Source organism: Canis lupus, chromosome 13 (assembly GCF_048164855.1).
Source record: "Canis lupus baileyi chromosome 13, mCanLup2.hap1, whole genome shotgun sequence".
NCBI classification, from domain to species: Eukaryota; Metazoa; Chordata; class Mammalia; order Carnivora; family Canidae; genus Canis; species Canis lupus.
Genome location: NC_132850.1, coordinates 8,230,499 through 8,247,160, shown reverse-complemented (window position 1 = coordinate 8,247,160; position 16,662 = coordinate 8,230,499). Strand labels below are relative to the sequence as shown.

Below are 16,662 nucleotides of genomic sequence, written 5' to 3'. Positions count from 1 at the left end.
ACCTAGATGATCTTTCTGAGTATGTTTATCTTACTCTCCCACTTAAAATCCTGCAATCTCTTCCCATTGCTCTCTTCCCACGGGGTCTTCCCAGAGAGACCAAAATTCATAAAAAGGTCCTAAAGTCCTGCATGATCTGGCCTCAAACAACCTACAGAGCCTCATTCTAGAAGCAAGATAACAGGCTTTGAAGTCTAACTACCTGGATCTGAATCTACTCTGCCACTTATGAGCTGTGATCCCTGGTAAACTGCTTGACTTCTTTGCACTTTGGTTGCCTCATCTGTAACATGGGGATAATGCAGTTGTGAGAATGGTGCCTGGCATAGTCTAAGCACATATAAATATCAGTAAGTTAATATTTATAATATATGTCTTTATGATAGAATATATACAAGTTGATACATAAATACTACCTATTAGTGTTGTTGTTATGATCAACATTACCGTCATCACCATTTGCATATGTTTTCTGTTCCAAGGCTCACTGGTCTTGCAGTTCTTCAAAAGAACCGTGCAACGTAGGGCATCCCTATATACAGATTGCTCTGTCTGAAACACTCTCCATGCCTTTGCCTAGTCAATTCATTCTTCATAATTCGGCTTTCGCATCCTTCCCTCATGGAAGCCTTCCCTAGCCAACCTCTGCCCCCAACCAAAACTAGGTCAGAGTCCCCATTTTAGGCTTTTCTTGCAGAGCACTTGTCATAGTTTGTAATTATATATATCATTTGATCAATTACTTGTATAATGTCTATCACCCTTACTAACCTATAAGCTCAACGAGGAGAGGGATTAAACTGACTCCTCAGTCTCCTGGAATAGAACGGACCACAGATACAGAATAAAAGGAAACTACTGTCAGATACAAGAGAAATTAAAAAAAAAAAAATGTACCAAGTATAGAAAAATGGTAATACGTAGTACTTTTTACAAAAAGAAATACACAGTTTCTGAGATCTTTTCTCACTTAAAGAGAAATCTGATTTACTCATCTAATGGGGGGAAAAAAGTTTGGGTTGTTTGTTTCAACATACAAGTCAGAAATTGCCTAACTAAAAATCTGAATTCACCAGGTAGAAAAGAATAAAAAAAAAATTTTTTTTTAAATGAAATGCTTACTTGAGCATTGTCAGGTTCTTCTTTAATTTTGTCCAGAAGCTCCTGCTGCGGTGCCATTGCTTTGCCACATTCACCATCCAATGGCTCTTTCATTCTAATTTTTTATGTAAAGGAATTCCCCAGCCTTAAACTAATAGACTTCTTCTTGGTAAAGGGCAGATGGACTCCTAAAATACAACATAAAGCATTGGCACTCGAGTTTATTCTTTTTTTTTTTTTTTTCTCCTTCACATTTATCTATATTAAAAGCTTTGTGTTGAGCACAAGGCTTCAAAGTTGAGCCTTTGAAAAACAACGCTTCTGGGGCCAGGACTAATTCTGTCCTCCCCCATTCCTGCCTTCTGCTCTTTTAATAAGTTATCTTCACATGAGAAAAGTCTTCTGGGGGTGTGGTGGGGGACACCCAGGCAGCTCGATCAGTTAAGCACCCAACTCTTGACTTTTGGTTCAGGTCAATGAACTCAGGATCCTGGGATGGAGCCTCCTGCTCAGACTCCACGGGCTGGGTGCTGGGTGCAGAGCCTGCTTAAGATCAAGAGTCCCTCTCCCTCCACCCGCGCCTCCCACTCCCTCTGTAAAATAAAGAAATGAAATGAAATGAAATGAAATGAAATGAAATGAAATGAAATAAAAAATAAAATAAAATGAAAAATAAAATAAAATGAAATAAATAAAACAAAACAAAACGAAATCAAATGAAATAAAATCAAATGAAATAAATAAAATAAAATAAATAAAATAAAATAATAAAGTAAAATAAAGTAAAATAAAATAAAATAAAATAAAATAAAATAAAATAAAATAAAATAAAATAAAATAAAAATAGAAGGTAAAATAAAACAAGGAAAGTCTTCTGGAAGTAGTCCCCGCGTCCCCAGTAACTTTACAAACACTCTATCAAATGTTGCAGTTCCGTGGGGGTGGGGGGTGAGACCGGCTGGCTGTCCAGGACGAGGGAAGAAGTCATCAAGCACTTGGAGGAGAGGACTCAGAAGCACAGTTTCTGACTGATCAGCTTCTACTTCTCCCAGCGGGGCGCCCAGCACGCTCCCCACCGCCACCCCGAGCTCGGCCTTTCCTGGGGGCCTCCCCAAGGGCCCCGTGTCAGGCCCCAACGACGGCCTAGCTCCAGATGCGGCTCGCAGGTGAACGCCAGAGAGGCCCCTGTCTAAAGCGGTCCTGCCCCTTCTGGGGTCTCGAGGGTCTCCGGGGCCCTGGGATCTCAGGGGTCCAGGGGGCTCCAGGGTCTCAGGGTCTCCGAGGTCTCCGGGTCTGGGGGGGAGGGCGGTTTCCCGGGGTCTCCGGGGTCTCGGGGATCTCTAGGGTATCGGGGGTCCCGGGGTCTCGGGGGTCTCCCGGGTTCCCGGGCGGGGTGTTCGGGGTCTCAGGGGTCTCCCGGGGTCTCGGGGGTCTCCAGGGTCCCGGGGTCTCGGGGGTCTCCGGGGTCCCGGGGTTTCCGGGGTCCCGTAAGTCTCCCAGGGTCTCCGGGGTCTCGGGGGTCTCCCGAGGTCTCCAGGGTCCCGAGGTCTCGGGGTCTCCCGAGGTTTCGGGAGTCTCGGGGTCTCCGGAGTCTCGGGGTCTCAGGGGTCTCCGGGGTCTCGGGGGTCTCCGGGGTCTCGGAAGTCGGGGTCTCCGAGGTCTCGGGGATCTCCGGGGTCTCGGGGGTCTCCCGAGGTCTCCGGGGTCTCGGGGTCTCCCAAGGTCTCGGGGGTCTCCCGAGGTCTCCGGGGTCTCCCGAGGTCTCCGGGGCCCCGAGGTCTCCCAAGGTCTCGGGAGTCTCCGAGGTCTCGGGGGTCTCGGGGTCTCGAGGGTGTCGGGGGTCCCGGGGTCTCCCGGGTCTCGGGGGTCTCGGGGGTCTCCAGGGTCCCCGGCCGTCCAGCCCGAGCCGCAGGGCGCCCCCAGAGCCGTCTTTACCCTCGTCTTTACCGCCGGGCCGGACGTGCAAATGGGCACCAGGCGGGGGAACCTGCGGGGAACGGGAGGACGACTTCGGGCCGCTCGCCACGGTCACGACGACCCCGGGCGCTCATCCCTGCTCCCGGGGCCGCTTCGCTCCGCAAGTGTCGCCCGCGCCGACCAGCCCCGCGCCCGCCGCCGCCGCAGGCAGAGCGGGCAGGGCGGGCAGGGCGGGCGCCCCGCAAGCCCCTGTCACCGCGTCCCCGCCGCGCTCCCGGCGCCGCCCCCGCCCGGGGCCGCCTCGTCACGTGGCGCGCCCGCCGCCCCGCCCCGCCGCGCCGCCGCCGCGCTCACCTTCGGGTCGCCTCCCTGCTCCCGCGGAGCCCCGGCTGGGTCGCGGGGTGGGGTGGGGAGCCGGGGCCCGAACCCACAGCTCCGCGCGCCGGGCACGGGGATGATGCTCTCCTACTGCACTTGTTCCGCCTGGGCCATCGCAACGCAACGCGGGGCCAACCGCGCATGCGCAGCCCTGTCTCCGCCCCTCCTTTTCCCGTCATGCTCTGGGCCTGAGCCGAGGAGATCTTCCCAGGATTCCTCTCTCCTCAGTGATGGCTGACTTCTTAAAGAGACCAAGACCCGAGGATGAAAAGGTAGCAAATAGGCTTTGTGGGGGAGGGGAGGGGGGACAAAACAAAGTTGGGGGCACTGCAAATACTCTGCACAGTTTTGCACAAAGATGGCCTCCTAAGAGAGCGTAAGAATAAATAATGGCTATTTGTTAAGCCAAGGGCTCATGACTCCTTGACCTCCATCAATCCACTTAGTCCTCACTGCAGCCCCAAGAGGTACAAATTTTTATCTCACATATAAATGTAAACAGATTAACTTGGTCCAAGTCAAGATTTGTTGCTTTTTTTTTGTATTCAGAATTATTATTTTTGATTGGTGACTGCTGCATAATATTCTGCGTTATGAATATGCGACAATTAGTCTGCCGTTGATGTACCTTGGAGTTGTTTCTTTCTTTTTTTTTTTTTTTTTGGAGTTGTTTCCAGGTTGCAGTTGACTAGCAATTATGCTGCTGTGACCTTTCCTGCCCCTTGTTGCACAGATGCTGGGTGTAGGCCTTGCTTGTTACGTACGTATGAGACTTAAGGGGATGATGCCAAGCAATTCCGCGCCCCCACCAGCCATCGGTGAGAGACCCAGCTGCCCCATCCTCACCTGTAAGCACCACTGTACATCTTTTCAAGTTTAACCTTTCGGGGGGGGGGGGGGGCGAGGGATAGTGGTATCTCATTGTGGAGTTTGTTTCTTTGGATTTGGGGTGATTTGTTTTTTGGCTTTTGGGTTTTTTTTAAGATTTTATTTTTAATTAATCTCCGCCACCAACATGGGGCCCAAAATCAGCACCTGGGTGTCAAGAGTCTCTCTCTTCAATAGCCGAGCCAACCAGGTGCCCCTCATTGTGGTTTTAATGTGGATTTCCCAGATGTCTAATAGGGTTGAGCCATTTTTTTTATGTTTCTCGATACCTGGACATTCTCTTTTATAAAGTGCCTATTTAAGAGTCTCATCCACTTTTGTATGGGGTTGTCTGTCATTTTATTATGGACATTGTCTGTCATTTTATTATGGGGTTGTCTGTCATTTTATTATGGACATTTTATTATGGACATTTTATTATGTATTCTAGATATGAGTCCTTTGTTGAGATAATGTATGCCATGTAAAGATCTTCTCCCACTCAGCAGCCAGCATTTCCACTTGATTACTGGTTGGCGTCTTTAACGAACATAAAAGACCTTTATGGGTGGTGCTTCTTGTGTCCTGTTAAGAAATATTTTCCTACCAACAGTGCTGATTAATTGTTAGGATTGTTATTACTTTGTCCTCATCTAGCTCTGCAATCCACTTGAAGTTGAGTTTTGTGTATGGTGTGAGGTAAGTCAGGTTTCATTTTTTACACGTAAATGTTAAATTGACTAAGAACTATTTTTTTAAAGATCTTATTTATTTAATCATGAGAGAGAGAGGCAGAGACACGGGCAGAAGGAGAAGCAGGCTCCATGCAGGAGCCCAACGTGGGACTCCATCCCAGGACCCCAGGGTCACGCCCTGGGCTGAAGGTGGCGCTAAACCGCTGAGCCACCCGGGCTGCCCGACTAAGAACTATTTTTGAAAGTTTGTCCTTTCCCCTATTGCTCTGCACTGTCACCCTTGCATAAACAAGTTATCTATAAATGTGTGGATTTGTTTCAGGACTATGCAATCTATTCATTTTGTCTCTCTTTGTGGAAATGTCACATTGTCTTAATTTCTGTAACAGCTTTACAGGAAATCTTGATGTCTGGTAGAAAAAAAGTCTTCCTTCCCATTATGATCTTCAAAATTGTTTTGGCTTTTCTTGGTCCTTTGTATATCCATATAAATGTTATTTTTTAAGGATTTTATTTTTAAATAATCTCTACACCCAATGTGAGGCTCAAACTCAGAACTCCAAGATCAAAGAGTCCTCTGACTGAGCCAGCCAGGCACCCCCATATAAATTTTAGAATCTGCTTGCCAAATGTGACCAAATTTTCCATATATGTTTTAAACTCCCCCAGAATTTTGGTTAGTATTGCACTGGGTGCCAAATGTGACCAAATTTTCCATATATGTTTTAAACTCACCCAGAATTTTGGTTAGTATAGCACTGAAGCTATAGACTTGTTTTGGAGAATTGGCATTTGTTATTCATTGTGTTGAATTGAGTCCCCCAAAAAGATATGGTGACCTCAGAATATGACTTTATGTGAAAATAGCATTGTTGTAGATGTAATTAGAGTAGGATTGACCCTTAATAATTAGAGTAGCTGGTCATATTAAAGTAGGATTGACCCTTAATAATCCAATATAACTCATGTCCTTATAAGAAGAGGAGACATAGAGACTGACACTTGGGGAAAGAACACCAGAAGATAATTGAGGCAGAAAGTGCAGTACTTACAGCTGCAAACCAAGGAATGGCAAGGATTAATGGTAAACAAACAAAAGCTAGAAGAGACAAGGAAGGAGTCTCCCATCTGGATTTCAGAGAGAAGAAGGCTCTGCTGATACCATAATTTTAGACATCAAGCCTACAGAACTGTAAGACAATAAATTTCTGTTTGTAGCACTTTCTTACAGCAGGCCTAGGAAACTAATATGATTGAATCTTCCAATCCATGAAAATAGTATATCTCTCCATTTATTTCTGTAATTTCTCTTGATGATGGTTTGTAGTTTTTTTTTTTTTTAAGATTTTATTTATTTATTCATGAGAGACACACAGAGAGAGACAGAGATACAGGCAGAGGGAGAAGCAGGCTCCTGCAGGGACCCTGATGTGGGACTCAATCCCGGGACTCCAGGATCACACCCTGGACCGCAGGCAGGTGCTAAACTGCTAAGCCATCCAGGGATCCCCTATAGTTTTTAAGTATAGAGATGGCACATCTTTTTTAGATTTATCCTAGATCTTTGATATTTAATAGTTTTTTAAAAAAGATTTACCCACTTATTTATTTTTTTTTAATTTTTTTTAATTTTTATTTATTTATGATAGTCACAGAGAGAGAGAGCGAGAGAGAGAGAGAGAGAGAGAGAGGCAGAGACACAGGCAGAGGGAGAAGCAGGCTCCATGCACCGGGAGCCCGACGTGGGATTCGATCCCGGATCTCCAGGATCGCGCCCTGGGCCAAAGGCAGGCGCTAAACCGCTGCGCCACCCAGGGATCCCTACCCACTTATTTAAAAGAGAGAGCACAAGAGGACTGGTGGGGGGCAGAGGAAGAGAATCTCTAGGCAGATACTCTGCTAAGCATGGAGCACAACACGGGGCTTAATCCTACAACCCATGAGACTATGACCTGGGCTGAAACCAAAAGTCAGATGCCCATTCGTGGGTATTCAGGTGCCCCTTCTTTTATGGCATTTTAAATGGTAAAATTTCATTTTCTAGTTGTTTGTTTCCATTATAAATATAGAAATATGACTTTTGTATGTTGGTTTTGAAGACAGTACCCTTGCTAAATTCATTCATTAATTCTAATAGTTTTTCCAATTTGTAGCTATTTTCTACAGTTTCAACTATCTAGAGAATAAAGACAAACTTATATTTTCCTTTCTAAACATAGAATTTTCATCTTATTCTGTTGCCTTAATAAAAATAGTGGTATCGGGCATCAGTATCTTCTTCCTGCTATGTTGTTTTCAATATAAGATCATTAAATATTAAATTTGGTTTAGAATTTTTGCAGCTACCTGTGGGGGATTAATTACGGCAAATTCTTTGCAACTTCTTTCATCAAGAAAGGGAGTCTATTTCCTTATCCCTTGTTTCTTGGTTGGCTTCGTGAGTTATTTTGACTGACAGAATGTGACAGAAGTGATATCCTATAAATTCCCAAGAGTGGGTCTCAATAGTCTTTGCTGCTTCTGCTTTGACTTTCTTGGGAACATTCTCACCATCATGTCAAGATCAGATGGGCTAAACACTGAATGATGGAAGATCAGGTGTAGAGCAGTCAGCACCAGGGCCACATACATATGAATGGAATCATTTTGGATCCTTCAGGTTGATAGATGACGGCAGTCTCATGAGCGGGCCCAGGCAAGATAAGCAAAAGAATTACCTAGCTAAGCCCAAATTATAGCATCATAAATGAATGAAGGGTTATTTAGCAGGAGAGAACTGTTGCAGAAGAGATATCTAGAAATGGAGACCGCCAGAACTAAAATCTAAAACACGTGACATCAACTTTGGGACCAGGCAGCCAGCAGAGTTTGGAAAGACAGCAGGAGTCTGTTAGTGGAGGCTGAAAGAGCAGTGAGGAAATTGTTATTGGAGGTTGGAGAAAGACCAGCTAGTGTCATGCAGTGGCAAAATGTTCTGCAGCCCTGCTGCTGATAATAACGTGGAAAATTAAAAAATGTAATTAGTGAACTTGTGGATCCAGTTTAGGAGATTTCCAGGCTGAATATTAAAAGTGCTTATTTTAAATAAATAAATAAAAATAAAAAAATAAAAATGCTTATTTATTTTAGTCACCTATGATAAGATTTTGCAAAAGATAAACAAGCTGAAGAAGGAACTTGTGTTTTCAAGCAGAAATTAGACAAAACGTGAAGGGCCCAGGACAGTCTCTCCAGCTAGCTAAATATCAGCAAAATAAACAAATCTCGGAAGAAAAGTCACGTATAGGACATTAAGGTAAAATGTGGCCTCAAGGTCAACAACTCAAGAGTGCAGCTGTAAGACATCAAAAGGAGTTAAACAGTGCCTCATAGACCCTCTTATCTAGACTGAAGGGCTTCTAAGAAACACAAGGGCCTTGTGCCATAGCAATCTGACACATACCCAGAGGAGAGAGAGTTTTGTCCCACAAAGAAGAAAGGATGTGGTTTGGGAGCCACAGAGTGAATCTATATCTCTTCAGTAAGACCCACAAAGCATTTGCCAAACCAAAACCTTAGACCAAAAGGATCACGGACAGCTTGAAAGGAAAGAGATCCTTACAGAAGCTGAGAAAGGTATGAGATGCAAATATGGACCATTTCTTATGGAAAATAAAAGTTCCTCAGGGGAGGAAGCCATGAGCCCAGAGGGAAGAAGCAAAAGCCTCTGAAGAAAATGGATTATGAAACCATTCCCAGGGAACAAAACAATCAAAGAACATCCCTTGTCATTGGAGTAGGAGAATCTGACCACAGGTGCCCAGGTAGTGAATTACTATGGATCAGTAACTGTTACATGCTTTCTGTTCTTCCTCTTTTTGAACAAGAGCCTTCATTGGAGTCATTATGTCTCTGTATCAGGTGTTTTGGGTGTATGGGGAACAGGGAGCAAGGGGACCAGATGACTTGACTTTTTAGTCCACAGGTCTTTGGATTGAAAAAGTTGTAGCTGAGCAGATGCACCAAATGAACTACACCAGAGGAGCTGCTTCTTCATAGGCCCGATTCAGAGGGTGAGAGCCTGGACTTTGACCCAATGCCTAATGATTTGAGGCTTTTGGTTGAGGACGTGAGTGTATTTTGATTCGGAAAGGACATGAATTGTTTTGTCCAGAAGGCAGACTATAAGAGATTGTTTCCAAAGTTGGTCACCAACAACTCCTCCTCTCTCCGTATGTGTCTGAGGCTTCTACTATCAAGAAGTGGAGTCAGTTTCCCTGCTGCTTGAATCGGGGCTGGCCTGCCCACTTATTTGGATCAATAAATTGCAGGGGAGTGACAGTGTGACAGTTACAGGTGTAGGCTTTAAGAGAACTGGCAGCTTCTGCCTTAGTTCTCTCGAAGCCACCATCATGTGAACAGGTGTGGCCAGCCAACTGGAGAGACCACACCAAGAGGAGGAGGGAAGTCCCTGAGCTTCCCTGCCAAAGTCTCAGGGATGTGGGTGAAGTTCTCTTGGGCATTCCAGCCGGATTCCTAGATGAAAACGTCAACGTGCAGAATAACTCCCCAGCTGAACCCAACCAAACACAGAATCATGAGAAATAACAAATCATTGCTTTAGGCCACAGTGTTTTGGAGTGGTTTGCTACATAACAATAGATAACTAACACACTAAAATAGTTTACATGTTTTATATTTTTTTATTTATTTTATTTATTTTTTATTTTTTTATGTTTTTTATTTTTTTATTACATGCTATTAGGAACTCCTTTGCAGAAAGTATGTCTTGTTTCAAGAATCCTTACTGTATACTTCTATTTCAGATTCCCGGTTGCAATATTGTGACCTGTTTAGAGTACAGATTTATTGTTTACCGCTCTTTCTTTTCCTTTCCCTTTTCTCTACCTTGAAAAGTAGAGTATCTTAATTATTTTCCTCAGATGAAGTTATGGATGATATATATTTTTTGAATCCCTATGTGTTGAAGACTATTTTTGTAACAAAGAAACCCCAAAATGCAATACCTCAAATAAACTGAGGTTTAGGGGTGCTTGGGTGGTTTAGTTGTTTAAGCTTCTGCCTTCAGCTCAGGTCACCATCTGAAGGTCCTGGGATCAAGCCCTGCGCTCAGCAGGGAGTCTGCTTCTCCCTCTACCCTCCTCCCTTGCTTGTGTGCTCTCTCCCTCTCTCTCTCTCAAATAAATAAAATCTTAAAAAATTAAAAAAACTGAAGTTTATCTTTCTTTCATATCACTGTTTGAGGCACGTGTTCTAGGTCATCAGCTGTTGTGCTTCTACATCATCATTTATGAAGACAAGATTCTCCCATCTTGTTTCTCCCATCATTGAAACTGGTCGCAGGCACATTTTCCAGAGAGTATGAAGGAGGCACACATGGGTCTTAGGTTGCTGGGCTCGGAAATGACGCATAAGACTCCGAGTACACATTATTAGAGATTTTTGTCCACATGACAAAAATGAAGCCAGGGGAGGGTGCAATGAGGAGAGAATAGCATCACGTTCCAGGCTATAATTATAATCCCACAGTAAAAATGACATAATTGGTCATGAGGTGTTGCCAAATCAAAACCAAAGTTGCTGGGAAGTGATAGGCAGCTTTCCAGCTCACAAGCACAGTGCAGACGGATGAGTAGTAAGTGCAGAAAATCCTAAATGAAACATGAAAAAGAACACTTACTTACAAAGGAAAGAGAATTAGACCAGCTTTGGACTTCTCATCTGCAATACTATGACAGAAACTAAAATCCAAGAATGTTCTACATGGCCGAGACATTTGCCAGGGCCAAATAATGACATTTCTGGAAATACTGTGCAAGATGTGGTGTGGATTGCTAACTTTCTAGTGCATTTCAGTCTTTTCTTTAATGAATAAATCTATCAGTCATCAGCAGACCAGGCCTTCTCCACCTCCGCCCTTCTCAGGACTGCCTGGGCCGCTCCTGGGAAGAGGAAGCCCCATAGCTTACCTCGGCCTGGAGACAGTGGAGGAAGTGTGTATAAATTTGGGCCAATGAGGGATCCCTGGGTGGCTGAGCATTGAGCATCTGCCTTTGGCCCAGGGCGTGACCCCAGGGTCCTGGGATGAGGTCCTGGGATCAGTCCCACATCGGTCTCCCCGCGTGGAGCCTGCTTCTCCCTCTGTCTGTGTCTCTGCTTCTCTCTGTGTCTCATGAATAAAAAAAAATAAAATCTTTTTTTAAAAAATCAATTAAAAAAAAAAAAGAATCCGTGTTGCGCACTGCAAAGGGGCTCTTCAATCTCTGCACACCTTTTGAGATAAGGAGTTAACTCCTCCTTCACAGCTCCTTTCACAGTGGACAGCTCTGCCTTCAGGAAGGTTTTGATCGTAAACCCTGGCTGGGCCCTAGGAAGGGAGTCCCCTTCTCCCTCTTCTGTCCTTGCCCCCACTTACATAATTCACCCTGGGGTACCACCCTTCTTTTGCTCAATCACGGTACCAAAAGTTATCAAGCACTATTGAGCCAGAGCCGGTGCTAAGCACTGGAGACATAGAGATGAATTTTAGCTTTTAAAGTTCATGTGCTAGAGGGGAGACAGACATGGAAAAACCATTAACAAGAATTAGAAGCCAGTGAGTAATGGGGCTGGGGAGGAAGAGAAGTGGCTTTCAGGAGAGACTCCCTGCAGGAGAAGACACCTGAGCTGAGTGGGGACAGTCAGGCCTAGGACCCCTGAAGTCAGCGCTGCCTCCTCCACCCACACACCCTCCAGCTGTGTCCCAGCTCCTCAATCCCACCTCCTGCGTGTCCCGGAAATGCAGAGAGGAGAAAACCGGCCTGGACATCCCTGAGGCCAGGTCAGCATGGCACAGAGTCACAGGCAAGGGTGGGAGGTGCCGCCCCGTGAACGCAGCCGCCCATCGACTGCTCCATGGGGTCCAGCCCTGCATGGGATTCCCCTCTGGCAGAGGCTCAGAGGAGGCTCAGAGGAGGCGATGGGCCCCCCTGCTCACAGAGAGAACCTCACAGGACAGTGGCTGTAAGAGAACCTTACAGGACAGTGGCTACCCAGGAGGCAGCCTGAAGCCCTGGCTCTCGTGAGGGTCTAGACCCCTGCCCCAGAGAGTAGGAAAGGCCATGGGCCTGGCCTGGCTGAGCAGCTCTTGCCCCCAGGGCCCCTGCTATGGGCTTGGACTCCTAACTACTGCTCTCCCGCATACATGTGCCAGCATCCTGGGAACTAGGGCGCACCTTAGACTCTGGTTACCTCAGCCCAGCTCAACTCTAGTCATAGATTCTTAGACTAGAGAAGGCTCCGGGGCACTAAGGAAGAAGGAAGGAAGCAAACGAATCCCTTCTGTACCAGGCACTACACACGATGCTTTACGCAGATCAATCCTTCGATACCACAAAATTTCAATTTTGGCATGATCGTAGGAAAGGATACACTTCAGACTGTTAACACTCACCTGGGATGTGTAAACTATTAGAAGATTTTGTTTCAGTCTTATACAATAATGTATTATCAGAAATACAATATTTCTAGCTGCCAAAATATCTGTGTTTTGATACATAGATATATCTTATGTCTCCCCCCGCTTTTTTGTTTTTTTAATGTAAAGGGTCAGTCATTAACATTTAAGTACTGACTTCTATTCACCCTCTCATTCTTCCTCAGTTGAGGCAGGGACTTCTCTAAATGGACGGTTTAGTCGGAGAAACTGTGCAGTTTAGCCCCTTCTGCTTTTCTCTCTACGTGAAAGCAAGTTGTCAACAGGGATCTAGTTTTCCTTGGCTCTCTTCTGCTCTAAGTCTCACAGGGGCAGGCCTGCCAGGTAGGGAGTCTCTACCCTCCAACCTAGCCTTTTCCAGTAATGAAGGTGATAGATACCTTTATTTGCCATTTCCCGAGTCTCATTTCTCAATTGGTTTAGAAGTTAGTGGGGAGGAGGAATGCTAATTACTGGGCCTCCTTCAAACTCCCACTAGTACAGTGGAAAGAACCCTGAATCAGGAGATATAAAGTCAAGTCAGTAAAATCCTAGGTCTGCCATTTATGAGTTGTGCCCTAGGGCAAATCACTTACCACTTAAGATCTCAATTAAGATGAAAGAGTCTACATTCTTGATTATAAGCAACAGGAACCAGGTCTGGTTGTTTTATCTTTGTTTTTAATTTTAATTCCAGTGTAGTTAATGTACAGTGTTATTTTCAGGTGTACACCATAGTGATTCAGCAGTTCCATATATTATTATATAATATATAATATATATTATTCCGTGCTCATCAAGATAAGTGGACCCTCCCCTTCCTCCTTCTCTTTCTCCTCCCCCTCCCCTTCTTTCTTGAGTAGGCTCCATGCCCAATACGGGCCTCGAACTCATGACCCTGAGATCAATAGTCACATGCACTAACAACTAAGCCAGTCAGGGACCCCGGGTCTGGTTGTTTTAAGGCAAAAAGGGGAAATATGATTGCTTGCAGAATGATGAGAAGGGGTGCCTCGCTGGCTCAGCAGGTTAAGCAGTTGCCTTCCACTCAGGCCATGATCCAGGGGTCCTGGGACCCAGCCCCACATCAGGCTCCCTGCTCAGTGGGGAGTCTGCTTCTCTTTCTCCTCCCTGCCTGTGCTCTCTCTCACTATCTCTGTCTCTGTGTCTCTCTTCTTTCTCAAATAAATAAATTTAATCTTAAAAAAGAAAAAAGAAGCTCTAGGAAAAGGTTTAGGCAATGGACAAAAGGAGGGACCTCCCAAGATCTGTCAGCAAGAATAGCTTAATCCATGTCACTGATGTCGTTAAAATAAACTTGATGCCAAGCATTCTGTCTTTGAATCTGGGCAAGCTAAATGCTAAGACAACCTCCCAAATAACAGAGGTTCTACGTTGTGAGAGTTTATTTCTGTCTCACACATTCTGTCTCACACAATAGTCCAACGTGCGCGCTCCCGGTCTAGGGGCTTTTCTGGGCCGCTCTCCTCCAGGCATTGCCTCAGGGACCCATGATCCTTCCCTGTGTGTCTCTGTCCTCTTCTATAGGAGTTTTCTCCACTCAGCCAGTGGTTGTGGAAAAAGAGGGCAAAGATCACACGTGGGAGGTTTATCCAAGTTTATCCAGGTCAGTTCTACACGTTGGGCATCATTTCTATGTTCCACTGTCCAGAACTCGAGTCACATGGCTGCACCTAACTGCAAGGAAAATGTAGGACACCTGTATGCCCAGGAGGGTAAAGAAGATGAGGTTTGAGGAACATTGGAAAGTCACTGTCACAACATCATTTGAACAAGATTCAAAGTTCTGAGAATGATCATCTGATTGGCCAAGTTCAGGTTACACGCTAAGCTACTGGGCATATCAGGGAGGAAATAAGGAAAGAATCTCTCTCTCTCTCTCTCTCTCTCCCTCTCTCTATTCTTCTATGAGAGGAAGCAAATAGAGAAATTGTCTTCAGTTACAATGGAGAATTTCTCTAAAAGGGAGATCAGGGTCCTTCAAAAGAAAGGGAGAATTGGATGCTAGGTAGCCAAAAATGACAAATGCCTATTGTATTTGCAATCTGCATGGATTACACAAGAAAGTCTCTAAAGGCTTTTTCAGCTTTAATAGTTTATAATTCAGATGCAAGAACTAAAAAAATGTATAGCTATCCAAAGATTTCTGTTAAGAGCAATAGTCCTCCAAGTCCTGAGGGCATTCCTGACTCTCAGAAGAGCAAATAATTCATAGAACAATTCGTCAATGCATGGGACAGCATTAGTGCCCAATGGAATCTATAGTCTAAGAAAAGTATGATTCAGTAACATAACATGTTAAAATGGAAAATAGGGATGCCTGGGTGGCTCAGCGGTTAAGCATCTGCCTTCAGCTCAGGGCGTGATCCTGGAGTCTGGGGATCGAGTCCCACATTGGGCTCCTTGCATGGAGCCTGCTTCTCCCTCTGCCTCTCTCTCTGTGTTTCTCATGAATAAATAAATAAAATCTTTAAAAATAATAATAAATAAATAAAATGGAAAATAGCACTGCAAGATCATGACCTTGAATTTTTTTCCCCATGTCTGTCACTACTGAAAGAGGCCTAATATTTTGGTCCCACATTTTACTCTCATATATCCCTAACACCTAAATTTGATTTTTAGTAGTTTTATCCACTAAAAGTATCTGGAATTCATTGCAGAGTAGCTGATTATATGGGGCAGGGGGAAAAAATAGTATGACTTTAAAGAACATTCTGTTATATATAGCAAGAAAGAAGGGATGTTTCAAGGATGTCAGGGACAGAGCTAAAAGGACAAAGCCTAGAGATGTACCTACAGGTGAAGTTGTAATAATTTAATTTTAAAATGTCATAATTAGAATGAATTGGAATAAGTCAAATCTACAAAGGCTATGCATTCACACTAAGACTCAAATGAGAGAAGTAAACAAAAAATATAACTTTAAGCAAACAAAAAAAATTAATACAATAGATGGACAAACACAATATATGTTTTTTAATAATAAGTTATATGAGGGTGCCTGGGTGGCTCAGTGGTTGAGCGTCTGCCTTTGGCTCAGGGCGTGATCCCAGGATCCTGGGATCGAGTCCTACACTGGACTCCCAGTGACTAGCCTGCTTCTCCCTCTGCCTGTGTCTCTGCCTCTCTCTCTCTCTGGTCTCACATGAATAAATAAATAAAATATTTTAAAAAAAAAGAAATAATGAGTTATATGTGTGTCTTTGAGTGCACAGGTGTGAGTGCATGTGTATTTTTTCCTACTGTAAAGGGTGTGTTGACTTAAGTATACTCACATATATAATTTACCTATATTTATGTTTCATATATGAACAAGCAGATAAAAAGGAACCAAAAGGTAGGAGGAAGGATCCATCAATACTAGTAATTTTGTAAAATTATCACAACCAGATAGAAGGGGAGTCTGTCAATTATTCAGCACCAGATTTACAATAAGCAAGTAAGAATAGATTTGAAAAGCTATTCTAAGAATGAGAAGGGTGAATCAATCTTCCATCTCTCAGGAGATAAAAAAATGAAATGGCCCTCCTAATTACTGTAAAATACTAGTGATAAGTCCATAAGTTTTTAAGCAGATCAATGCTATATAATGGCAAGATGATTGATCAAGAACTGTTGGTCTTGCAAAACTTAGAGCTTAAATCATTACCAAGACACACTAAGTTTCAGAAATTAGAAACCATAAGGAAGACAGAATTACAAATCCTGTGGTATTTAAAAACTATTACTATTACAGGGGCACCCGGGTAGCTCAGTCAGTTAAGTGTGTGCCTTCAACTCAGGTCATGATCCCGGGGACTTGGGATCAAGCCCCACGTGGGCTTCCACTTCCTCTGCCTCTCCTCTCTGCTTGTGCTTCTCTCTCTCTGTCTCTCTCAAATAAATAAAATCTTTTTAAAAAATGCTACTACTGAAACCCTAAGAAGATATTGAAATAAACACAAGTATAATCTTAAGAAGTGGGTGGCTCAGGGGTTTAGCGCTACTTTCAGCCCAGGGCATGATCCTGGAGACACGAAATCGAGTCCCACGTCGGGCTCCCTGCATGGAGCCTGCTTGTCCCTCTATGTCTCTGCCTCTCTCTCTTTCTGTCTCTCACGAATAAATAAATGAAATCTTTTTAAAAACATCTTAAAGGATCACTGGGTGGCGCAACGGTTTAGCGCCTGCCTTTGGCCCAGGGCGCGATCCTGGACACCAGGGATCGAATCCCACGTCAGGGCTCCC

At 44.4% G+C, this 16,662-nt stretch overlaps 1 protein-coding gene and 1 long non-coding RNA gene across 7 annotated transcripts in view; one reads left to right on the top strand and one right to left on the bottom strand.

The window, feature by feature from the left end:
• Window positions 1-3,542, bottom strand: part of ZMYM6 (zinc finger MYM-type containing 6) — a 41,201-nt gene extending 37,659 nt beyond the window's left edge. For 2 of the 6 annotated variants that reach the window (XM_072772005.1, XM_072772006.1), the window contains exons 1-2: window positions 3,037-3,248; window positions 1,123-1,289 (exon numbers count right to left, since the gene is read on the bottom strand). In XM_072772005.1, the coding sequence (XP_072628106.1) occupies window positions 1,123-1,215 (93 nt within the window). In that variant the 5' untranslated portion in view covers window positions 1,216-1,289; window positions 3,037-3,248. Of the gene's footprint in view, window positions 1-1,122; window positions 1,290-3,036; window positions 3,249-3,372 lie in introns of those variants that run through there. The other 4 variants (XM_072772003.1, XM_072772002.1, XM_072772004.1 and 1 more) reach the window with 4 other exon arrangements.
• On the top strand, window positions 3,346-5,282 carry LOC140602471 (uncharacterized). The gene is made up of 3 exons (XR_012005414.1): window positions 3,346-3,668; window positions 4,130-4,244; window positions 5,025-5,282. It is a non-coding gene; the product is annotated as an uncharacterized lncRNA (long non-coding RNA).
• The last annotated feature ends 11,380 nt before the right edge of the window (window positions 5,283-16,662 follow it).